At 40.7% G+C, this 26,981-nt stretch overlaps 1 protein-coding gene across 1 annotated transcript in view; it reads left to right on the top strand.

The window, feature by feature from the left end:
• Nucleotides 1–26,981, top strand: part of LOC134356672 (copine-9-like) — a 585,942-nt gene that overhangs the window by 230,966 nt on the left and 327,995 nt on the right. Inside the window, exons 4-5 of the mRNA XM_063067690.1 lie at nt 5,595–5,698; nt 15,219–15,258. Of these exons, the coding sequence (XP_062923760.1) occupies nt 5,595–5,698; nt 15,219–15,258 (144 nt within the window). The remainder of the gene's footprint in view (nt 1–5,594; nt 5,699–15,218; nt 15,259–26,981) is intronic.

Below are 26,981 nucleotides of genomic sequence, written 5' to 3' on the forward strand. Positions count from 1 at the left end.
ACTGATTAAAGCAGTGAGGGAGACTGAAACATCGAGTGAATATCAGCTGCCTGCCTTTTGACTGCGGGAGATCACTCTGCTACCAGAGAGCGGAGAATATGAATTTGGACTATAGACTTTACTCAGTCTTATAGTTTTTTATATTCTGTGCTTTTTGCCTGATCTTTTTTGTTCGTATTTTGTGCGGGGGGAGGATGGTGGATTTGGGGGTTGATATGCCTGTTCTGTTTTTGTTCATTTTTTTTGCATGGGGAGGGGTTATTTGGGGGTTGCTGATCATGCTGGCTTTCTTTTCCTTCTTGATTTCATGGCTACCCAGAGGAGAAGAACTTCAAAGTTGTATACTTTGATAATAAGTGAAGCTTTGAACCATTTTTTGAACCTTTGGATCCTGCTGTGAGTTACATACAGGCCTCTGAACAGTAGCCAGGAAGTGGGATACAAATTACAAAAGGAGATAGAAGAGGCATGTAAAAAGGGCAATGTTACAATAGTCATGGGAGATTTCAATTTGCAGGTTCATTGGGAAAATCAGGTTGATACTGGATCCCAAGAGAGAGAATTTGTAGAATGCCTACAAGATTGCTTTTTATAGCAGCCTGAATTTGAGCCCACTAGGGAAAAGCCAATTCTGAACTGTGTGCTATGTAATAAACTGGACTTAATTTGGGAGCAGGAGGTAAAGGAACCCTCAGGAGGCAGTGATCATAATATAATGGAATTCACCCTACAGTTTGAGAGGGAGAAGATAAAGTCAGATATATCAGTATTACAGTGGAGTAAAGGGAATTACAGAGGCATGTGTGAGGAGCTGGCCAAAGTTCTTTGGAAGTGGACTCTAGCAGGGATGACAGCAGAGCAGCAATGGCTAGAGATCTTGGAAGCAGTTCAGTAGGTCCAGGACAGATATATCCCAAAGAAGAAGAAACATTCTAAATGAGGATGAAGTAACTGTGGCTGACAAGGAAGTGAAGGGAAGCATAATAGCAAAAGAGAGGGCAAAAATTAGTGAGAACTTTGGGGATTGGAAAGCTTTTGAAAACCAACAGAAGGCAACTAAAAAAATGCCATGAGGAGAGAAAAGAGGAAATATGAAGGTAAGCCAGCTAATATATAAAAGACAGTATCAAAATGTTTTTTCAGATAAAGAGTAAAAGGCAGGTAAGAGTGGATCTGCATTCTGTGGGGTAGTAATGCGTAGTTGAGCCATGGTGAAGTGATACATAAATGTACATATTATTGTTGCTAAAGCCAGCATTTACATTCAGTGGTCACTTTATTAAGTATACCTGTACTCCTGCTCTTTAATGAAAAGATCTAATCAGCCAATCATGTGGCAGCAACTCAAAGCATAAAAGCATGCAGACATGGTCAAGAAGTTCAGTTTTTGCTCATACCAAACATCAAAATGGGGAAGAAACGTGATCTAAGTGACTTTGACCATGGAATGATTGTTGGTGTCAAATAAAATGGTTTGAGTATCACAGGAACTGCTGTTCTTCGGGGATTTTCACACACGACAGTCTCTAGAGCAATGGTTCCCATCCTGGGGTCTACCGATCCCTCAGTTAATGTTCGGAGTCCATGGCTCTAGGGTTTAGAATTGTAAAAAGCCAACAAAGATCCAGTGGGTGGCAGTTGTGTGGGTGATAATGCCTTGTTAATGAAAGAGGTCAGAGAAGAGTGTCCAGACTGGTTCAAGCTGACAGGAGGGCGAAAGTAACTCAACTAATCATGCGTTAGTTACTCCGGTGGTGTGCAGAGCATCCCTAATGCACAACATGTCAAACCTTGAAGTAGATGGGCTACAGCAGCTGAAGACCATGAGCATCACAGAAATATACTTGGTGCTCACATTATTAAGTACCTCTTCTACCTAATAAAGTGGCTACCGAGTGTATACACAAGCTAGTTGATGAGTCATTGTTGAGGTCACTTGTGCTCTCCCACACACAGAATGTTGGTGGTGACCATGAAGCAGAATACAGGTAGACCACCAGCACTCAGCAGCTCTCTGTAACTATATTGCTGAGATATGAAGCTAATTTCCCCAATCACTGCCACTCCTGCCTCTTACTGGAAGCCACTGCTATCTGTTTAATTGGTACTGAGAGCTTTTAGCAACCTTGTTGAGAATCTCGCAAAATTAAACAACTAAGGTGATGCATGACAGAGCAAAATGGGAGGGGGAGAGATAGATAGAGGTCATCTCTAAAGATCAGAAAATGCTCTTACAAAAATGCAGTGTTTGGAAAAATAGCAAATTGGGTTTCATTAAGTGCATGAGTGAGCACTTTTGGGAAAGAAAGAAGAGGACAAAGTGGTGTAATCCACTCATGTCACTCATTAATGTTCAGTAATTTCAAAAATAGTGTTTGGATTACTGTGCTTGTTCTACCTTATTGGACATAACAGTGAAGAGAAGCTGATGCTCCCTAAATTGTTGTTTGTCTAAAATTAATAACTTGCTCCCTTTAGCTCACACACTTCCTCCCCTATCCCATATGCCATTCTGTCACCTACCTTTGTTTGTAGGATCTGCTGTACGCTCCTGCCACTTTTTCTCCCAAAATTACCAGAGCACTTCTCTATGCAACTTCTGATGGGCTCTTTGCCCTATATTCAAAGTGAAATAAAATTTCTTGTCAACATACGTATATGAGATTCATTTTCCTGCAGGTATTTGTAGTAAAAGTAAAGAGACACAATAGAAAAACTATACCCAAGCAAAGAGTAACAAACAACCAATGTGTAAACGAAGACAATTTATACCCAAAAAATATGCTGTAAATACGAATTGTAGAGTCCTTGAAAGTGAGTCTGTCGATAGTGGAATCAATTCGGAGTTGAGGTGAGTGAAATTATCCACGTCAGTTGAGGAGCCTGATGGTTGTAAGGTAATAACTATCTCTGGACCTGGTGGTGTGGGACCTAAGGGTTACGTGTCTCCTGCCAGGTGGTAGTAATGTGAAGAGTGCACGACCTGGATGGTGGTGGTCCTTTAATTGTGGATGCTGGTTTCTTGTGGTAGTGATCCATGTAAATGTGCTCACTGGGGGAGAGGGTTGAGCTGGGCTGCATCAACCATTTTCTGTGGACTTTTCTGTTCCTGGGCATTGGTAGTTCCATACCAGACTTTAATGCAACCTTCCTATTGCATTTCTATATTGCTGGCATAGTTGTAGTAGTAATGTGCTCACTCAAGTTGAGTATAATGTTATCTCAAGGGAATGTGGATTCCTTTAGTGGAGAATGCCTGTGTGTGCTTTTTTTAACGTGGGAAGGCTGATACATGGGCAGTCACCATACGGTCCTTGACAGGTCAGGATCCACTGGCATGGAATGCAAGGCGCCTGGGGACCCTTCACTGCTGCAGTCTTCCTCCTCCTTCACTGCCATTGTGATGTGTCATCATCTTCTGCCAGCTCCACTTTAGCAGTGTCGGTTGGTCAGAAATCTACCCCTTGATCTTACCGCCATGGGTGGCCCTAACAGGAGCTAAGCTCAGATGGCATCAGTCTCGGGATCTCAGGAGCTCACAGACCTCTCCACAATGACAATGTGATGGTCTTCAGAGGAACATACTCACCTGTGGCAATACTGAGCTTGAGATCTCCCAGCCTCACCATTTTACTTGTCTATCGAACCAAATGCACTTTTAAAGTATAAATCTGTTACAATAATTGGCAAGAAATTGTGTGAAAGGGATTCTCCATTTGTCACCACAGTAGTGTAGTGGTTAGTGTGATGCCATTACAGCTCAGGGCTTCGGAGTTCAGAGTTCAATTCCAGCATCACATGTAAGGTGTCTGTACATCCTCCCCGTGAATGCACCTGTTTCTTCATACATCTCAAAGGCTTACTGGAGGTTAGTTGGCTACAGCAGATTACCTTTTCTGCAGATGGGTGGCAGGATTTTCAGAGAGAAATTGATGAGTGTATTAATTGCAATAGATCACAGTGAGGTAACTTGTCGAATGGGCTTGCTGGAGTAGATGAAAACCAGCAGAGATTTGATAGGCTGAATGGTCTCCATTGACGTTGCAAGAGAACATAGGAATTAGTAGGTGAAGAGATCAAAACTGACAGCTATCAGATCTCTTTAATAACTCGATTTTGTTTATAGTGCAAGTGTTGACTAATTTTGAAACCAGTTCAGAGTAAATACTACGTGATGGAAATATTGAAACTTGGAGCTGTGTGTGAACGAGGCAGTGGTAACCATTCCCTTCGGCAGATGTGGAGATGGAGAGAAGACAGATGGAAAGGTGGGGGTGTCTGAGCAGAGAGGCTTTGTCACTATCAACTAATATGGAAAGGAATGATAATGCTGTGATTGGCATGTAGACAATGGCAGAGCGCCCAAGCCTTTGGATGAGATGGACTCAAGACCCAGAAAAAGAAAATAAAGGAACATCAAAAGAGGACAAACAGACAGTGGAAGGACCCGACGCAGACTGGGAGACCGCTTTGCTGAACATCTACGCTCTGTCTGCCAGAGAAAGCAGGATCTCCCAGTGGCCACACATTTTAATTCCACATCCCATTCCCATTCTGACGTGTCTATCCACGGCCTCCTCTACTGTAAAGATGAAGCCACACTCAGGTTGGAGGAACAACACCTTATATTCCGTCTGGGTAGCCTCCAACCTGATGGCATGAACATCGATTTCTCTAACTTCCGCTAATGCCCCACCTCCCCCTCGTACCCCATCTGTTACTTATTTTTATACACACATTCTTTCTCTCACTCTCCTTTTTCTCCCTCTGTCCCTCTGAATATACCCCTTGCCCATTCTCTGGGTCCCTCCCCCACCTCCTTGTCTTTCTTCCCGGACATCCTGTCCAATGATCCTCTCGTATCCCCTTTTGCCTATCACCTGTCCAGCTCTTGACTCTATCCCTCCCCCTCCTGTCTTCTCCTATCATTTTGCATCTCCCCCTCCCCCTCCAACTTTCAAATCCCTGACTCACTCTTCCTTCAGTTAGTCCTGACGAAGGGTCTCGGCCTGAAATGTCGACTGCACCTCTTCCTGGAGATGCTGCCTGGCCTGCTGCGTTCACCAGCAACTTTGATGTGTGTTGCTAGACTGTGGAAGGAGCTCAGCATGCCATGCAGCATCCGAGAAGGGAAATGGAATGTTGAGTCCCTTCATCTAAATTCGATCCAGATGAAGGATCTCATCCCAAAGGTCAACTGTCCATCTCAAACCCAAATAAAGGGTCGCAACTCAAAATGTAGAATGTCTGTTTGCTGCCTGACCAGCTGAATTTTCCCAGTAGATTGTTTGCTGCTCCAAGTTCCAGCATTTGCCCTCTGCCTCCAGCAGAAGAGAACATAACACTTTAATGAAAAGTCTGGCAAATGTGCTAACTGGAAAACCCAATGTCCAAGACAGAATGGTGATCAAGAAGCTATTACAGCACATTGTTTCCATATTTATTGAAGTCGGTCTCAGCCTGTGAGCTGTGGATTATCTGCCATTTGCAAGAAGCTAAATCTGTTATATGAAGAAGGCTTTGTTTTTAATGTTCTGCAGGTAAATCACTCTCCTCCAACTTCTTACCACCTTTTTCCCCTTTTCCTTTCCCAGTATGGAAGAACTGAAGTGATTGAAAACACGTTGAATCCAGATTTTGTGCGCAAGTTTGTCCTGGATTATTTCTTTGAAGAGAAGCAGAATTTGCGTTTTGATGTGTGAGTAGTGCCTTTTCTGTCTGCCTGTTGCTACACTCCTCTTCTAAACTGATACACTGATAAATAACACAAGCTAACGAAGTCTGGAATATAAGTGCAGCCAAACCACGTTAAATACAAAATCTCATATGCAACCTTTGTTTTTGCCTTAATAAGTGATGCACCATTCTTATAAATTTGAAATGGTATTTTGAAATGGAGCCTTCTAAAAATTAATATCCAGAAAGAAATTTTCTTCACAAAATTGCTGGAAGATTTGCAATGCAGGACGAATTTTATAATTATAGAGGTCAATCAATAGTCATGAACAAGTGCTATGACCTTTATTAAATCTATCAAATGAATGAATCTTTAAAGTCAAGCAATGTTGTCAATATATTGCTGGTAATATTAAAAAGGGAATGGGTTTCAGTACAATAGTAATTACATTTAATCCCCAGTAATTACTTTTCATTTCAGCCTTGTGTTGATAAAATGTGTTCTGTTGGCATGTGTCTATCTCATATTACCTTGAAGGGAAATGTCAGCCTCCTTGTGAATTCTTCTTGGTGCAGATCATACCATAAGAGTTTTAATCTCTTCCTGTCATATTAGCAATATTTATCTGTAGGTCTTGGGTGCCCTCATTCGAAAGCAAACTCACACTGTTGCTTTAACAAAAAATAAATCAATCTTTGTCTCAACCTCCTTCTTTGCCAAAAGGTGGTAAACTCCAAGCTGAGTTTATTGTCATATGCCCAAGTGTACGTATGCACAATGTAATGAAAAGCTTACTTGCAGTAGCATCACAGGCACATAGCATCATATAAATTAAAAAAAAACAATTAAGCCTAAATCAAACACAATTTTTCCATGATGAACACAACTAGAATTTTAGTACAACTGTGGTCAGAGTTTTGCTAAACTGTAATGATTAGGGCTTTATCATTGGTTTAAGAACTAAATGATAGAAGGGAAGCAGCTGTTGTTGAACCTAGTGGTGTGAGGACTTCAGGCTTCTGTACCTTCTGCTCTATGGTGACTCGAGAAGATGGCATAGCTCAGATAGAGGGGATCTTTGATGATGAATGTTCCTTCCTTGAGGCAGCACCTTCTGTAGATACTATTGATGGTGGGGAGAGATATATCTGCAATATACTGGGCAGAGTTCACTACACTGTGCAGCTTCTTGTATTCCCAGCATTTGAATTGATGTACCAGGCGATGATGCAACCAGTCAGAAAAGTAAGATGGGATGAAATAAAAGCATGTCTACATCTTTCTCCTTTAATCTTCTTAGCTTTCTACCTGCCAGAATTAACTTCAATTATTATGACAAAGTAGGATGCCATTTGGGCCGAAAGTTTCATGTTGGTTCCTGGAAGTTGAATCCCATTAGTCTCATGCCCCAAAACCATATTTTCCTGTAGCCTTTCAATTTTATATAGAATATTGGAGTAGGAGTAACCATTTGGTCCTTCAAGTCCATTCAACTATTGAATGTGATTATGGCTGATCATCCTCATTGGTACCCTGTTTCTACTTTCTTCCCATCGCTTGATATCTTCAACTTTTAAAATTTAATCTCACTCCTTCTTGAGAGTATATTAAATGATAAGGCCTTAACTGCTTTCTGTGGGAGGGAATTGCACATGTTTATTTTTCATTGCGTGAAGGTATTTACCAAAAGCTCTGTCCTAAATGGCTTACTTGGTATCCCTACTGTTTGACCCCCTCTTCCTTGCTCCAAACTTCTCCACCATCTTTCTTGAATTTTTGTATATCAACCTTACGAGGATTTTCTAAATTTCACTGAGACCCACTCTTATTTTCAAGACTCCAGCATACGTTAGTCTAATCTTCACAATCTCTTCTTGTACTTCATTCCTGCCATCCCTTGAATCACTCTGATCAACCTTCACTGCATTGCCTCCGGCTCAAGAATGTTCTTCTTTGGATTAGAAGATCCATGTACTGTACTTATCAAGGCCTAAATAATTCCAGTTAGACACCCCTGTTCCTGAACTCATATTCTCTCCTTACGAAGGCCTATATATAATTTATCTACTTCTATGCATACTTTCATCGAGTTGGATACAAGGACAACCAGTCTTTTCTCACTTTCATGTTCATTAATTCCACTTTAATTCTTTTCCTACTTCCCTACATGAATGGTAATTTACATTGTGTAAAAACAAGTAACCATCCAGCATGTCATTGGAATGTAGAAGGAAACCAAGGCACTTGGGAGAAATCCCTGTGGTCACAGGAAGAATGTAGTTGTAGTGCAATCATTTGAGGCAAGTACGATGTTCTCCTAAGGGGTTGTCTATTGGTGGGATCTCAAGTGGAGGCATTCCAGGATCCACATATTCTGGTGCAGTGTCAGCAGTATTTAGTGGTGGCTGTGATTACTAGTTGGGTTTATTAGTTGTTCCGTCTTCCCTTTTGCAGCTGTTGCTTGTTCTCTGTGGCACAGTGGAGGTTGTCCTCATGTAGCACAGCTCCCCCTTGAACATATTTCCTCCAGGTGTTTCTATTGAACGCAATGTCTCCCAAGTTCTTAGATGTAAAGACCCCACATATTGTTGGGATCAAATCTGGATCTCTGTAGCTGTGAGTCAGCAGCAGTTTACCACAACAAACTAAAAAGATAATTTGTCCAGAACATTGTGCATAAGTTATCATTGAATGTCATGAGTTGAAATCAACCTTACAAATGTTATCTTAATGGTTATTGGAATTATGTGGAATGTGAACCAATGGGGCCTAACTAGGATACTGGGACATGGTTGAATAAATTAGATATTATTCACCATTAGGGTATAGTGGATTTCTATCTGTAGAGGTTATTCTCCAAATATACATTCTCCATGGCTAATGAGTTATCCTTTGTCAGAACAGAAATACAATGAAAAATCTTCAGAAAAAAGAAAACCAATTTAGAAAAAATTCTAGTTGTATGACTCAGAATAGATCAGTTGAACATTTGGCCCCAAATAGGCCAATATGAAATTCTCAGTTGTTCAAGGTTGAAATTCCACAATTATTGGAAAGAATTTATCTGCAGCTCCTAGAAATGTACTCAGTGTTGATATTTGGCACCGAGTTTCATGGCTTTTCACTGAGAAGCTGTCCTGCATTTAGACCTTGTAAATTCCCTTTTGTGAAGGGTGGATTTGGAAACTGGAACTGTAAATTACTCAGTAATAGTGTCATGAATAGTGTAAGACTTTACAGTGGCAGCAATTTGGGTTTAATTTGTGATACTCACTGTAAGGAGTTTGTACTTTCTCCCCGTGACCATGCATGTTTCCTCTGGGTCCTTTGGTTCCTCAAAAGCGCATGGGTTAGGGTTAGTTTAGTTGTGGGCATGCTATGTTGGCACTGGAAGTATAACATGGCAACACTTGAGGGCCGACTCCAGCACATCTTTGGATAGTGTTGGTCAGTAACACAAAACTTCATTGTACATTTCAATGTACATGTGACAAATAGAGCCAATCTTTACTCATCTGGCAGTTCCTGTTACTTATCTAGCTCATCTCTTATTCATTTCTCAATGGTAAACTAAAATCATTCAAACCTCCCACAACATAAAGGATGTGGGTCATCAATCAAGTTCAGTTCAATCATTGCCTTCATTTTAATTAATTATTCAAGTGAGCCCCCGATCCTGAAGTTTCTTCTTACTGGCAAATAGTTTTGGGACTACAATAATCAGACACTTTGACTGAAGCAGTTAATTGTAGTTTTGACCTGATACAATGGCAAGCCAATTATAATTTCACTAGGAATTTTAATGCAAGATTATAATAGGTTTAGATAAAGCTTTTAATCCCTTTTCTGAAAAACATTTGTGCATTGCTTATTAGAAAGATTTGCAAAGAAAATCAATTGGTTTGTTTTCCAGCTGCATTCTTCCATATGCTGTTTTAAGTTTCAGAATAAATGTTTGTCAGCAAACCTGATGTTTCCGAAATGTATCTGCTGTGACTGATAAGACACATCATTTGTGGCATGTTTTGAAAGAATGCAAATTAGATGATATCATTTTGGCAAAGATAAGGGTAGCCTGTGATTTTGAGCTGATTATGGTAGAGAATACCTAGACAAATCAAAATTAAAAGGTGTTTTAACTTATGTTCATCCATCTTCAACAATCAAAGGTAGGTTCAAAGATACAATTTAATGTCAGAGAAATGTATACAATATACATCCTGGAATGCTTTTTCTTTGTAACCATCCATGAAGACAGAGGAGTGACCCAAAGAATGAATGACAGTCAAATGTTAGAACCCCAAAGTCCTTCCCCAGCTCCCCTTTCTCTCCTGCATGTAAGCAGAAGCAAGCAATAATCCCCCTCCCACCGGCAAAAAACATTGGTACCCGCCACTGAGCACTCAAGCGACAGTAAAGTCACAGATTTGCAGTTACCCCAAAGACTACATTGTTCACCTGGTGTTTGACATACCACAGGCTCTCTCTCCCTAATAAGGGAGAAAGGCATCTCCGTTTTCACATCATATGCATTTTCAAAATTTCATGGTTTCTGTACAGTTAACATTATTGACAGATTAAACTTTTGTATGGAGCAACAACATATTTATTTGACTCAACAAATCAAAGGAGGAAACCAGCAGGCCAGGCAGCATCTGTGGAGGGAAATGGAAAGCTGATCCTTTGGGTCAAGGTGTTCCTCCAGCAGCTTCATTCTTGTTCCAAATTCCAGCATCTGCAGTCACTTCTGTTTTCTTTCTACTTGTGCATCTGGGTTCTATAACTTACTTAATAGGAGGCCATTCTGTCCTTTCTATCCATGCTGTCTTCCTGCAAAATAACCCCATCACTATGGTGCTTAGGAACATCAAAAGAGATACTGCTTAGCAATTAATCTATCCCACCTTTCAATGAGACTGTGGACCTCCACTAATTTATGCTTCTTTACACTTAGAAAATATTGTTCTATTTTAGAGCTAAAATGGATGCTGTATTTTTCTCCGTAGAAATATACTTGACCCAGTTTAGTCCATTTTCTTAATTTTTAATGCCTTTTTGTGATATTGCTTATAATGCTAGTATCTTTGTCTGATCAGAAGACTTGGATATTGGATTTTTATTCTCAACATTTCTTTTGAATACAAGTATAGAGAATAGTCGATGTACTACTGCAAATCTCTACAGGATGCTACGAGTATCACCCTACCAATAAGGAAGGCTGCCCATCAACCCAACCCACTGTTACCCGTTGCTCAGTCTAATTCTCAACCAGGTCAATAATTTTCCTTGAGCTTCAGCAGTCAGCTTTCTGATGAAAGGTATCAAAACTACACATATAACCCACAATGGAAATTCTCCTGCCTGCTGTTAGCTAAACTCTTCAAAAAAATTCAATGCCAGGTAACTTCCAATCAATCTGCCCCTTTTCAATTAGCTGAAAATTTTTGAAGCGTTCAGTCACTCAGTCCTTCATTATATACTCTAATGAGCTAATTTTATTTCATCTCACAGAATCAATATATCCTTTCCTCCATTCATCCTGCTCTGTCTAAATGGAGGTCCCATAATTACAAATTTTGTAGACAATGCAGAAATTGGTTATTGTCACAATGGGGTGCTGGGAACAGACCCAAATGCAAGACACAGACACAGACACTGAAGTACAAGGAACAGGACTTGACTAGAGTAGGGACGTGACAGGATTCAGACCAGGAGCAGGGACAAGAACGCCGACTTGGGTTAGGGAAAGCAGGACCAGGACTAGGAACCATGGACTACAAGGCAAGGCTTCGACTCCGAGCCTAGGCTTCGACTCCGAGCCTGGACAAGGACCCAGAACCTGGGTCTTGCCTTGGGCTCAGACCCCAGAACCAGGCAAGGACATGACATGTCTTCATTTCAGGACATGGCTGGGGTCTAGAGACCTGAGCTTGGAGACAAGGTTTGGACTCCAAGCCCAAGCCTGGACAAGGACCCAGAACCTGGCTCTTGCCTTGGGCTTGGACCCCAGAACCAGGCAAGGACATGACATGGCTTGAGGCTGGGGTCTTGAGGCTTGGCTTGGGTTCCTTGGAGCTTGGCTGCAGGATCCTCAAGGCTTGGGTTCCTTGGAGCTTGGCTGCGGGATCCTAGTCTTGAAATGTGGAGGCTGATAACTCGGAGGCTGGAGCAGAGAGACCGACTGAGAACTGAACATTAACATAGAGCCAGGACTTATCCTTCAAAAAGCCAAGACTCATCATTAACACAACACCAACATGAGACAGGACAGTACATAGACTTAGAGCCAGTACTTATACTTAGACAAGCCAGGACTCAACTTCTCCACACCAAGGTGGGACAGGACCAACCATCAGGTAACAGCAGAATGTCCAGACTTACCCAACAGAGGCAAAGATAAGACATGTTCCCCCTTCCCCCACAGGGAAACAGTAAAACAGCCTGACTTACCCCACAGAGGCAAGGACAAGAGACAACACAAAAGAACAACAGACAGATCCATCTCTGCTCCAGGGAAGCTCCAAGTCACAGTTCAGCCAGCAACCTCAGCTGGCTACAGAAACAGCCAGATCTCTACCTAGCTCAGAGTAGCAGGCAGCCACTCAGCTGGCCCAGATAACAGCCAAATCCATACCACAAAGACCACTCCAACAAGTGGCAACAAGGCTCCATGAAGCAGTGGTCCTCCAACCAGGCCTAGAAATCACAAATGGTTTCACTAGCCTTCCATCAGCAGGTTGCTCCAACAGGGACTGACAAGACCAACCAGCCATCTATACTCAATCCCAAGGCTACTTATATTGCAAGCCCAAAGATGGGAATCAGGTGCCTATGATTAACTCAAACAAGGGACAGCTGGAAGACCCAGAGTCCTGAATCCACGGACCGGACCGTGAACTGGAATGAGGACTTCACGGACCGGACCATGACAGTTATTCTGTTGACAGTGCTGAAGAAAGCAGCAGACTGTGCTAATGAAGAGTGAAAGATAGAAATCATGATAGATGAAGGGAAGGACAATAGGGCAGCAGAGATGTTGAGGTGTGCCAAATAGATGGACCTTGAAGTATATATCTTTGAAGTATATTAAGGGCTTTTCTTTTTGGAGTGAAAGAGGATCAGAGGTGATTTGTTAGAGGTGTACAAGATAATAAAAGGCATAGACAGCCAGACTTTTTCCCAGGGAGGAAATGGCTAATACAGTGGAGCATAACTTTAAGATGTTGGGAGGAAAATATAGGGGGGTGTCAGAGGTAGTTTTTTTTTACATTGAGAGCAGTAAGTGCATGGAACAGGCTTCCACGAGTGGTGGTACATGAGTGATGGATGAATATTAGGGACATTTAAGAAAATCTTAGATAGGCACATGGGTGAAAGGAAAATGGATGGGGTGAGAGAGGGAAGGGTGAGATCTTGGACTAGTTGATAGGGTCGGTATAACATTGTCATGAACCGTGTTGTACTGTTCTTCTTTGGCTCAGGCGTACTGGGCTGAAGGGCCTTTTCCTGTGCTGTCCTGTTCTATGTTTTAATGACCAGTTAGTTCCATAAAGCTGCTCAAAGGAAAGTTCCAATGACTTTCTATAAAGGCAGATAGAGAATATAAAGCCAAGTCTTTGACTATAGAATGTTTTAGCCTTAGAGATCTACTGGAATGGGTAATTGTTTACCACTGACAATGGGTATCTTGGAGGATAATTTGGCATTGTTCTCATAAGAACACAGCAGGCTAAGGAGAGATTAAATACAAAACAATATGCTAAGCATATTTGAAAGGATATGGAAATGCAGAGTAAGTTTAAGGTTATTGGTAAAAGGCATGAGGGAGAACAGCAGAATTTCCTTTCATGAAATGAACTGTTATGGTCCGGAATGTATTGACACAGGAGAGAAAGGAAAATCAGAAGTGACTTTCAATACATGTTTATGTTCACAGAAGGAATTAATTATCTTCTTGAAAAGGAGTTGTTTTTCATGTCTTTGAAGAAAGCAATTAAACACTGCTCGGTGGTTCTTTCGAAGAGTCACCATAGAAAAGATGGGGTGAATGATTTTCTTTGTTACTTTATGATTCAATGTTGAGGTTGTTAGATTTTGGTGTTTTTAATCCAAGGTTCCTTTAGAAATCAGGAAAGAGGCACAAAACTTGCTGCTTCACAATTGTTTAATTGAGAGTTCGTGAACAGAGAAAAGTTGAATAGATCGTGATAGGGATCTACTAGTGAAGAGAAAACTAAGATTAAAGATGCCACCTAACAGTGAACAGCTTGTTTCATACCACAGAGATAAGAAAATTCTATTCAAGTCTATAGCTAGCAATTAACCCAATTAGAAAGCTATTACTTGAATACTGCAGTACTAAGTTAACCACTGAGAAAGCATGTATTCAAGAAATGTACAACAAAGAAACTTCCAGAGCATTCCAGATTTATACTCATCTCTGCACTGAACTGAAGCTGTGGCCTGCAACTAACAGGCTCCTGGATCAGCTGCAGTGACTAGCTTTGTGGCTGCGGACTGATTTTCGTGAATTCTTTAAATGTTTGCAAAATTTGTTTTTTTTTCTGCACATTGGGGGTTTGACAGTCTTCTTTCTTAATGGGTTCTAATGGGTTTCTTTGTTTTGTGGCTGCCTGTAAGGAGGCAAATCTTAAGGTTCTATATAGTATACGTACTTCGATAATAATATACTCTGAACTTTTGTATTGTCACTTGAGGCATATTAAACTTGCATATTATACTACTTAAAATACAAACAAATAATTAATTTTTTAACTGCAAAGAAAATACCAATTAAACAGTCTAATCTAAGAATTAACAGTCTGATCTAACAAAGGGGAGAAAGAAGTGGAGTTTCTGACTCTGTAGAGGTACATGGTGTTAGGAGAGATCTTGTTGTGCAAATACATCAAAGGGTGGTAACGCTATCCTGGCCTGAAAACCACCCTCCAGATAAGCAGACTGCAAGCAACATTAAGGGAATCCACAATTCATGCCTGTAATCCCAGATTTACATGTCATGGAACAAAATGGTGGTTGGTGTCAGGATCAGTACGTTGAAATCTTTACGACACTTAGCAGGGAGACCAAAAGAGCATAAAACCATAAGACATAGGAACAGAATTAAACCATTCAGCACACTGAACCTGCTCCACCATTCTATCATGACTGATTTATTATCCCTCTCAATCCCATTCTCCATAACCTTTGACATCCTGACTAGTCAAAAACCTATCAACTCCTGCTTTAAATATACTCAATGACTTGTCCTCCACAGGCTTCTGTGGCAGACAATGGGCCAAACAGTTGAATTCTGCTCTCATAGTCTTATAAATACATTTTTCACATTTAAACGTCATAAGTTAGTTAGCAGAATTTTGACTCAGCAATGAATGCAGGCATCATAAAAAAATAAATGAGACCACAAATATATTGCCTGAACACAGTAAGGTAAGGCAAGTTGTCTTTGCTTTGAATGTTATCCTTGTGGTTATGGATGTTTCACTTTTAATCAGACGTGGTTGATTTCTTATATTTGCAGGTACAGTGTTGACTCAAGGAGCACGAACATTTCAAAGCATGTGAGTATTTGTGTGGGCTTTCTTTATAACTATGCTGTAAATAGTTTCAGTCACCATGGGAGATGCACTGCACCCTAGAGTGGAATTCACAGCTTAGTCCAAACCCAGGCAGAGTGCCATAACAACTACTGTTGTGCAGCTGGCATGATCATCTACACCACACCTTCACACACCAGTCATAGAGTTGGTACAGGCTCAGCTTGTGTCACATCACTACACAGTACTTCTTCACTCAGTATGATTGGGGTGGCACAACTACCAGAGCTGCTGCATCATTGTTTCAGCAACCTTCAGTCAATCTTGACCAACCTCAGTACTGTCTGTGTGGAGTTTCATGTTCTATCTGTGACCGTGTTCATTTTCACCGGGTTCTCTAGTGGCAAAGCATGTGGGTTGTTTGGTAACTGGGCACTGTAAATTTCCCCTGGTGTATTGGTAGGCAAATCCAAGGGAAAGGGGATGGGAATTGGGGGAAATAAAAATGGGATTAGTGTACGATTTAGGTAAATGGGTGCTTGATGATTGAGAGGAACTCAAATGTTGAAAGGGTTGGACAGAGTAGATGTGGAAAGGTTGTTTCCCTTGGTGGGTGAGTCCAGGACAAGAAGCTGTAGTCTTAGAATTAGAGGGTACCCAGTTAAAAAAGAGATGAGGAGAAATTTTTTTAGCCGGAGGGTTGTGGATTTGTGGCCACGTTGCCACATACAGCTGTGGAGGCCGGATCATTGAGTGTGTTTAAGGAGGGGATTAACAGGTATCTAATTAGTCAGGGTATCAAGGGATATGGGGAAAAAGCCGGAAATTGGAACTAGATGGGTGAATAGTTTAGCTCATGGGGGAGCTGCGGAGCAGACTCGATGGGCCGAATGGCCTACTTCTGCTCCTTTGTCTTGTGATCTTGTGATCCAGACAAGCCCAAAAACCTGTTTCTGATCCGTAGTCAAGACTCAAGATTGTTTAATATCATTTCTAGTGCACAAGTGTAAAGGAGAGTAAAATAATTGTTACTCCAGATCTAATGCAGCACAAATACACAATAACTTAAAAAACAATGGTAAAAATAACACAATAACTATAAATACATAACCTAGCTTATATACAATGATTCTATGTCCATAGGGTGATGCTAGGCACAGGAGTGTCTGTACATAAAGTGACTGACAGGAAATGATAAAGCAGTGGTGGGTGAGGTGTGAAGGGAGTGGTTTATCGGGTGGAGTGTTCAGTCAATTCCTTATCTGATTTTATTTCAGTATTATTTAGTGTTTTATATAGAAGGGTCAATGTACTGAAGATAAACAACTACTGGGGCCAACAAAGGAATGGTTTCCATAATCCATAATATTCCTATCCAGCAAAATTCTCAATTTAAGCCTCTCATTACTGTAATACTGAAGAGGAGAGAGCTATGGATTTACATCACCCTTTGTATGGGGCAGGAGATAGAGAGGAGGCCTGGCCCAAAAGCAGAGCAGCAGAGATGATTAAGCAGAGAGCGATAACCTTAATAATAAACTGCAAAACAAGCTAGAAAAAAATACTTTCTACGACAAGGCAACAAAGAAACTGAAGGCTGGCCAGTCTGTATGAGTGAACGAGGATTGTGATTGAGAGCTGGGTTGAACTAGTCTGCAGGCGATGAGCTGGAAACAAGTGGCAAGTGACTTCTGTTAGCTGGGTGGAGACTGGGAGGAGCCTGCATCTTCAGGCCTGACATTATGAAGAAGTATTTTCTGATGTCACTCATCAATGAGCTTGTTCTGTTGAAGGCCAAGCCCTCTTAATTTGGATGCCCCACCAGAAGAAATTTCTCACTATCTGCCTATGAGTTCATTTTAGAGCACTCTAGATAAATCACCTCTTGTCTTTTAAACTCAAGAGATGATCTACAGTGCATACAACCTCTCTTCATAATTTATTACTTAAACCCTGGGTGGCCATTTTGGGAAATCTGAGTTACATACCCCCTAGGTTGAATACATCTCCCTCCAGGTCACTGCCTGGTATGGGAACTGTACCTTCCTTAACCACAGGACTCTGCAGAGAGTGGTGCGGACAGCCTGGCACATCTGTAGTTGTGAACTTCCCATGATTCAGGACATCTACAAGGATGAGTGTGTAAAAACGGCCCACAGAATCATTGGGGACCCAAGCCAAGTCATCCCAACCACAGTCTATTCCAGCTGCTACCATCCACAGCATAAAAGTGGTACCACAGCATAAAAGCCAGGACCAGCAGGGTCCAGGACAGATTCTTCCACCAGGCCATCAGACTGATGAACTCACGCTGATTTCAGTGTGCTCTATATTACATTGACTGTTGTATTTATTATAAATATTTATAAATTACTATGATTGCTCATTTCACATTTAGTTGGAGACGTAACGTAAAAATTTTTACTCCTCGTGTATGTGAAGGATGTAAGAAATAAAGTCAATTCAATTCAAATTCAAATTCAAATATGATATCTTGCTCCAAATGGGATCTAATCAGAGCTTTCCGTAACTTAAACAACAGTTTCATCCCTGGGTTGAACAGCTCCCTTGAGGTAAACACCAGCGTTTCACGAGTTTATGATTTTATTGTGTATTTGTTCATCGGTTTTAATTACCTCTGCAACTAGAATCCCAAATGTCACTGTTCCTTTGTATTTTATGTTAAAACGTAACAATTTGAAGAACATTTTAACAATCATGGACTCATTCTCTGTGGCATTTTGCCCATTTAGTTTTCAATAGAAACCCCCGCCAGCACACATAGGGGTTTATATTTTGCACTTTCCGAGGAGGGCGCATGGGGTCCTCCTAGAAACAATGAGGTAAAATGGACACTCAGTGTGACATAACTGAGTCAGAACATTCAACTCCACCATTTCGACCTTTGTAGGACAAGGAGAAGGACCGTGCCTCACAGCATCCTGCTATCCAAACTTTGGTCCCTGCAAATACCTTTGCACAGAGTTCTTCAACGTTCAAGTTCAACCGTACACATGTATAGCACCAAACAAAGCAATGTTCCTCTGGGCCAAGGTGCACAACACAATACATTTAACACACACATATCACATAAAGTAATATTAGCATAAATAAATTAACAAATAATAAGATGCATATATGATACAAGTGAAATCAGTATAATGCTACACTGACATTTCATGCACGATGAGACCTGGATAGTGGCAGTGAGTTCAGTAGTCTTGTGGCCTGGGAGAAGAAGCTATTTCCCATCCTAACGGTTCTTATTCTAATGCTGTGGTAGCTCCTGGCCGATGACAGGGGGTCAAGGAGGTTGTTAGATAGATGGCTTGGCCAGTTAGAAAGGAAAATAAATACACCTTACACCTGATGGCAAACATGGTTTGTATATTCTGCTCAACGTTGCAGTCATCATTTCAGCTCGGGTATCCTCTCTATAAGGAAAGCCAGCATATTTAGGTGTTAACAACAAGACTAATGCATTAGAGCCTATGAAGCTATGAAGTGACCTCTCTGCTCATAGTTAGATGATTGACTGGCTTCAATGAATGTGCTTTAACTGCCAGAAGTTGGCTTTCAGTCTAGGCCAGACTGCTGAGGTAGAAGGCCCTGCATTTTCAGTGAAGTTGCTTGATTGTTCAAAGTGTAAATGAGTCAATGACTCAGTCATTCAGACCAAAAGAAGATCAGTACCATTAATCTAGCTGATCGGTGTAAGTCAGAAAAGTCATACATAGGAGCAGAAATAGGCCATTTAGACCATTAAGCCTGCTCCACCATTCCATCACGGCTGATTAGAAAGGGATGACATAGGATCATTCGGTTATGTTATATGACTTAGAATGTTGGACAACATCTAGTAACATGAAGAAACGGATTGTAGCAGCAGAGATATGGTTTTTCAGGAGGATGCAAAGAATATCATGGACGAAATGAATATCTAACGAGGATGTCATGAACAAAGCAAACACAAAAAGAGAAATAATGTACGAGATCATGAAAAGGCAACATAACTTCATTGGACATGTGATTAGGAAAGAGGAGTTAGAATGCACGGTAATTATGGGAAAGATTGAAGGGAAGAAAGCAAGAGGAAGACAAAGACAAATGATGAGGGAGATAGCAGCCAAGAACTGGAAATGAATACCAATGAATTGATCCACTTGACCTGAAACAGGAGTGTGTGGGCCATGGCAGTCAAAGCTCAAAATTGGCATGGCTCCTGATGATGATGATGACATAGGATCGGAAGGTGTAGAGTCTCTATGGGTTCAGTTAAGAAATGACAAGGGTAAAAGGGCTCTAATGGCAGTTGTATACAGGCCTCCAAACGGCAGCTGGGATGTGGATTACAAATAACAGCAGGAAATAGAAAAGGCCTGTCAGAAGGGTAATGTCATGGTAACCGTTAGGAAAACCAGGCCTGTACTGGACCTCAATAGCCAGAATTTGTAGAATGTCTAAGGGATGGCTTTTTAGCATCCTCGCTGATGACCAACACTGGCGCACCTCAGGGGTGTGTGCTTAGCCCACTGCTCTACTCTCTGTATACACATGACTGTGTGGTTAGGCATAGCTCAAATACCATTTACAAATTTGTTGATGATACAACCATTGTTGGTAGAATCTCAGGTGGTGTCGAGAGAGCGTACAGGAGTGAGATATGCCAACTAGTGGAATGGTGCCACAGCAACAACCTGGCACTCAACGTCAGTAGACGAAAGAGCTGATTGTGGATTTCAGAAAGGGTAAGATGAAGGAACACGTACCAATCCTCATTGGGGGATCAGAAGTGGAGAGAGTGAGCAGCTTCAAGTTCCTGGGTGTCAAGATCTCTGAGGATCTAACCTGGTCCCAACATATCGATGTAATTATAAAGAAGGCAAGACAACGGCTTATTAGGAGTTTGAAGAGATTTAGCATGTCAACAAATACACTCAAAAACTCCTATAGTTGTACCATGGAGAGCATTCTGACAGGTTGCATCACTGTCTGGTATGGAGGGGCTACCACACAGGATCAAAAGAAGCTGCAGAAGGTTGTAAATCTAGTCAGCTCCATCTTGAGTACTAGCCTACAAATTACCAAGGACATCTTCAGGGAGCGGTGTCTCAGAAAGGCAGTATCCATTATTAAGGACCTCCAGCACCCAGGGCATGCCCTTTTCTCACTGTTACATCAGGTAGGAGGTACAGAAGCCTGAAGGCACACACTCAGCAATTCAGGAACAGCTTCTTCCCCTCTGCCATCCGATTCCTAAATGGACATTGAATCTTTGGACACTACCTCACCTTTTTTTAAATATACAGTATTTCTGTTTTTGCACATTTTAAAATCCTATTCAATATATATAACTGATTTACTTGTTTATTTATTATTATTATTTTTATTTGTTTCTCTCTGCTAGATTATGTATTGCATTGAACTGCTGCTGCTAAATTAACAAATTTCATGTCACATGCTGGTGATAATAAACCTGATTCTGATTCTGATTCTGAACAGCTTGTTGTTGAGCCCACTATGGAATCAGCTTTGCTGGATTGGGTGTTGTGCAATGATCCGGAGGTGATAAGAGAGCTTAAGGTTAAAGAACCCTTCGGGAAAAGTGATCACACTATGATCAAGTTCACTTTGAAACTTGAGAAGGAGAAACTATGTTCCAATGTGTCGGTATTTTAATGGAATAAAGGAAATTACGATGGCATGAGAGGGATACTGGCCGAGGTTGACTGGAAAGAGACACTAGCAGGAAGGACAGCAGAGCTGCAATGGCTGGAGTTTCTGTGAACAATGAGGGAAGGGCAAGAGAGATATATTCCAAATAAGAAGAAATTTTCGAATGGAAGAAGGATACTATCATGGCTGACTAGTGAAGTCAGAGCCAAAGTAAAAGTAAAAGAGAGGGCATACAAGGAAGCCAAATCTAGTGGGAAGATAGAGGATTGGGAAGAATTTAAAAACTTGCAGAAGGAAACTACGAAGCTTATTAGGAAGGAAAAGATGAATTATGAAAGGAAGCTGGCATCATTGAGAATTGACAGTAGATATAGGACCAATAGAAAATGATGCTGGTATTGTAATGAAAAATGCAGCGATGGCAGAGGAACTGAATGCGTATTTTGCATCGGTCTTCACAGTGGAAGACATCTGCAGCATACCAGACATTCAAGAGTGTCAGGGAAGTGACGTATATGCAGTGAAAATTATGACTGAGAAGGTGCTCAGGAAGCTTAATAGTCTGAGGGTGGATAAATCTCCTGGACCTGATGGAATGCACCCTCGAGTTCTGAAGGAAGTAGCTGGAGAGATTGCGGAGGCATTAACAATAATCTTTAAAGAATCGATAGATTCTGGCATTGTACCAGATGATTGGAAAAACGCAAATGTTACTCTGCTATTTAAGAGGGGTGGGAGGCAGCAGAAAGGAAACTATAGATCTGTTAGCCTGAAATTAGTGGTTGGAAAGTTGTTAGAATCGATAGTTAGGGATGTGATTATGGAATACCTGAAGGCACATGACAAGATAGACCAAAGCCAGCATGAAAGAAAGATCCTGCTTGACTAACCTACTGCAATTTTTTGAGGAAATTACAAGCAGGGTAGACAAAGGAGATGCAGTAGATATGCTGTACTTGGATTTTCAGAAGGCCTTTGACATGAGGTTGCTTAGTAAGGTAAGATCCCATGGAATTACAGGGGAGTTACTAGCATGGGTGAAGTATTGGCTGATCGGCAGAAAACAGAGAATGAGAATAGAGGGATCTATTCTGGCTGGCTGCCAGTTACCAGTGGAGTTCCACAGGGGTCGGTTTTGGGACAGCTGCTTTTTACAATGTATGCCAATGATTTGGACTATTGGATTAATGGATTTGCGGCTACATTTGCCGATGATACAAAGATAGGTGGAGGAGCAGGTAGTGTTGAGGAAACAGAGAGCCTGCAGAGAGACTTAGATAGTTTAGGAGAATGGGCAAAGAGGTGGCAAACAAAATACAATGTTGGAAAGTGTATGGTCATGCACTTTGGTGGAAGAAATAAATGGGCAGAGTATTATTTAGATGGGGAAAGAATTCAAAATGCAGAGATGCAAAGGGACTTGGGAGTCCTTTTGCAGGATACCCTATAGGTTATCCTTCAGGTTGAGTTGGTGGTGAAGAAGGCAAATGCAATGTTGGCATTCATTTCTAGAAGTATAGAATATAAGAGCAGGGATGTGATGTTGAGGCTTTATAAGGCACTCGTGAGACCACACCTGGAGTATTGTGTGCAGTTTTGGGCTCCTTATTTTAGAAAAGATATACTGACATTGGGGAGGGTTCAGAGAAGATTCACAAGAATGATTCCAGGAATGAAAGGGTTACTGTATGAGGAACGTCTGGCAGCTCTTGGGCTGTATTCCCTGGAGTTCAGGAGAATGAGGGGGGATCTTATAGAAACATTCGAAATGTTAAAGGCTTGAACAGATTAGTTATGGCAAAGTTATTTCCCATGGTAGGGGAGCCTGGGACAAGAGGGCACAACTTCAGGATTGAAGGACGTCCATTTAGAACAGAGATGCGGAGAAATTACTTTAGTCAGCAGGTGGTAAATCTGTGGTATTTGTTGCCACGAGCGGCTGTGGAGGCCAAGTCATTGGGTACATTTAAGGCAGAGATAGATAGGTTCTTGGTTAGCCAGGGCATCAACGGGTATGGAGAGAAGGCAGAATTTTTCTGGAAAAATTGGATCAGCCTATGATTGAATGGCGGAGCAGACTCGCTGGGCCGAATGGGCTACTTCTGCTCCTATATCTTGTGGTCTTATTTATTATCCCTTTCAAACTCATTCTCCTGTCTTCACCCCATAACTTTGATGCCCTGACTGATCAAAAACCTATTAACCTCTACTTTAAATGTAAATATGCACAAGTATTCTAGCTGAGGCTGTTTCACTCTTAATCCAACCTAGATTATACCTTCTTCTGAAGTGCCTCCAGTTGATCTGAGGTTGCAGGGGGAAACTGGTGAAATCTGTGACAATTTATTCTGCTCTCCTTGGGTTTAAACACCCCAAAAACAGATTATTTTCTCTTCTTTGCAATTGATTGTTTAAATATTATAAATAAGAGCCATGATATTGACCTAATGTACCCAGTGTAAAAAAAGCATAAATTAGATTCTGGCCTGATGGTGAAATTAGATAAAAAAAATCAGGACTAGATTATACTTCGGCCCACATTGGACACTGTTCTGTTAATGTGTTATCCTAGTTTTGTTCCTCTTTTCCATTTCATTTTTCAGTCATCTGCTGGTCATTTCACAATCATCTTATTGTTAGGTAAAGATGTAATTATTATAGTCATAAAGCTTAATGAGACAGAAACAGGTCCATCATCGCACCATGTCCATACCAATCATCAAGTAACTATCTTTTTTAAACCCATTTATAGTAACTAGCCATGGTCTTGCATACCATGGTGTTTTAAATGCTTATAAAAATAATTCTCAAATGAGAATCTGCCTCAGACAGTGTGTTCCAGATTTCAACCATCCTCTGGGTAAAAAATTTTTCAAGACCCCTGGAAATCTTTTTTCCTGATCTACATCTCTCATAACTTCCATATGGAGCAATTGTGGCCTGCTTAGCTGTTTCTGTTCCAAGGAACACAAACCCAACCTATCCAATCTGTTCTTGTGGCTGAAAGGTTCCATCATACTCCATTATATCTCAAATAACACAGTAATTAACAATTATAGTCAGTATAAAATTGGATGGGTAATATACATGTCAATACTAAAGACCACATTGTTCTATAATTTTATATGCATTACTTATTTATAACTATATTTTTGAAAAAAAATATGCTGCTCCTTTTTGGAAAATTTACCGTAGTTTTTGCTATATGTGTTGTTGCTATGCTGATTTATATAGATTCTCAGTATACCAACCTTCCTTGCTGTACAGTTCATCACTGTGACATCATTAAAATATTGTAGTTTTATCAATGTACATAAAATCACTTACATCTTCTTTCTTCTCTTAATGCTGTTTCGTACCTTATAATGGACAACAGAAGGTAAGAATCTATTTTTACTTTTGAAAAATAAAAGAAATAGAAATTGGATAGCACTGCTTCAAGATGTTCCAACCTGTGATGTAATTTAGTTTGCAAGGTGCCTCCAATCCCCATTGAAGAATACAGCCTGCCTTCAAGTTCAAGTTGAAGTTTAATTGTCACTCAACCATACATGAGTACACATGAATACAGCCAAATGAAACAGTGTCCTCTGGGGACAAGGTACAAAACACAGTATCAACAGTCACATACACACCATGGTACATATAAGACAACAAGCACACATAAGAGATCAGTAAAATACTGTCACACGTAAAAAGCCATGTGCACCAATCAGTTTGGCAATTTATGGAACTCCATTCTTTAGTGTACAATGAGGTCAATGAGTGTCTCAATCCCAAATACTATCCTGCGACTGCAAGTGTGTTAACATGTACTGAATATTAAGAGAACACCGACTTCAAAACCCAGTCAGCCATGGAACCACTACAGTTATACACAATGTAACCTTCAGATCATATTGTAACATTCATGTACACAGCATCTTGTATTTCTGTTATGATGAGGACAAAAATATAAATTATTCACAAATACCTAAGTACAAGTACTCTGCTCTATTATATCAAAACTATGCACCTGGAATTGAAGATGTGTTGGAAAAACCTTATAAGAGTCATTTCTGAAATATATATAATGAAAAATTAGACAGAAATGAAATATGTATGTTGGTTATATAAATTGTTTATTATGTCATCCAATATGAGTTGGTTTAATACTTGCCTTTAAAACAAGCTGACAGGTTCTAGCCTAACTCCAGGCATCTTATCTGGGCTTAAATTTCAGAGCTGCATTTTATAGATGAGATTGTAAATATGGCCCAACTTAACTTCTCAAATGCTCATAATGCCATTTGGAATGCTTCCAAAAGAATAACAGGGCATCCTACTGTTGTGGAAGCTTGACCATCACTACCAAAAAAAGAACTATATGGTCATATATTTTTTTTGCCGTTTGTACAACCCTTGTCATGTCTAATAGTTGTTGCAAATCTAATGTTACTTCATTTAAAAATAAAATAAAACAGTGGATTTAAAATGGCCAAGGTTGTAACAAAATAAAATAAAAATACAAGACTCATCTTGTAAAATCTCATTTGACCTCACTAGAAGCTTCACTAAAAAGCAGAGTTTAGGGTTGTTTTATCCTTGACTTTCCTCATTTTCTAAGTTGTTTGCTCAACATGGGCTTGAGGGCAGGTAAACATATTCTTTAAATAGTATCACAGAAATCAGTGATTATAGAATAGCAATCTCCTAGAGCTTAGCTTTGATCTGATTTTAACTTACTACGGGTATAGCTTGTTTTTTTGACATCTGTGCTTGAGAGTTCTCCAGCTGCAGAGCGTCGTTGGAGAACGGTAGATGTAATCACAATGCTCAGCAGAGATACAGAAACACTCCCAGGCTATGTAACTCTGGTTGCTGTGAAGAGGACAGGATCTATTGTTCCAAAATACTAAGAAATTTATCACTTTGAGATGAAACTTCCCATCTTATCCTGAGGTCTGTACAAATCACACTGGCTTGTTGACTGTGGATTCAATGTTCAAATTTATTTATCAGTGTCATTTGTGTTATCGCACAACTATCACAACCTAAGGGTGTGCAGAGGGCAGCCTGCAGGTTTTGCCACACATTCTGGCAGCAATGTTTGGCAGAACAATACAAGACAACAAAACAGAACAAGCTACAGAGGAATAGCAGCAAAATAAACCCCGTTTCCTCGCTCCCATGCATGCACATATGTAATCCTCTCACCCCAAGACCATCTGTATTCTTCAGCCTCCAGCCTCCACAGACCCAAATTCAGAGTCAGATTCAGATGCAGGCATACAGAGATTGAGCCTTCAACCAGCCCAATGAAATTCCTGTTACCCATTGTGATACGAATTCTGTGAAATCAGCCCCATGCATAGTACTCTCCAAACCCCAAGTTGTAGAGTAATTCTTACACAGCCTATTGCAATATCTGGGTAGACATGTCATCAACTGCTCAAGGATGCACACAGGAGCGTAAATTGGGGATCCATTGTAAGGCGCTCAGTAAAAAAAAGACTTTGTTGCTTTCTAATAAGGGTTGATTCTAATCAGGTTACAGCTGGCTCTGAAATATGATTTTTGTGCTATCTTGAAATGGATGCACAATAGATTGTGTAATGCTTATTATTTTAAAATCGTGTGATTTAAAATGTGGTGAAGCATAATATTCACCAAATCCAAATTATTGGAGAACATCCAGAATACTTGACTGCATTGTCCCATGAACAACCATTGTTATGAACAGGGCAACTAAGCTTATGCATTGCAGAGTCTCACTGAGATCCTATTATTTACTTTTTAGCCTAAATCCTACCCTCACCTACTCATCAATAAGACCGTAAGATATAGGAGCAGAATTAGGCCATTTGGCCCATCGAATCTGCTCTGCTATTTGATCATGATGTCTGATCCATTTTTCCTCTCAGCCTCAATCTCTTATCTTCTCTCTCTATCCCTTCATGCCCTGACCAGTCAAGAATCTATCAGCCTCTGCCTTAAATATACATAAAGACTTGGCCTCCACAGCTATTGGTGGCAACAAATTCAACAGATTCACCATTCTCAGCCTCAAGAAATTCCTCCTCATTTCCATT

The sequence above is a fragment of the Mobula hypostoma genome, chromosome 15 (genome assembly GCF_963921235.1).
Source record: "Mobula hypostoma chromosome 15, sMobHyp1.1, whole genome shotgun sequence".
NCBI classification, from domain to species: Eukaryota; Metazoa; Chordata; class Chondrichthyes; order Myliobatiformes; family Myliobatidae; genus Mobula; species Mobula hypostoma.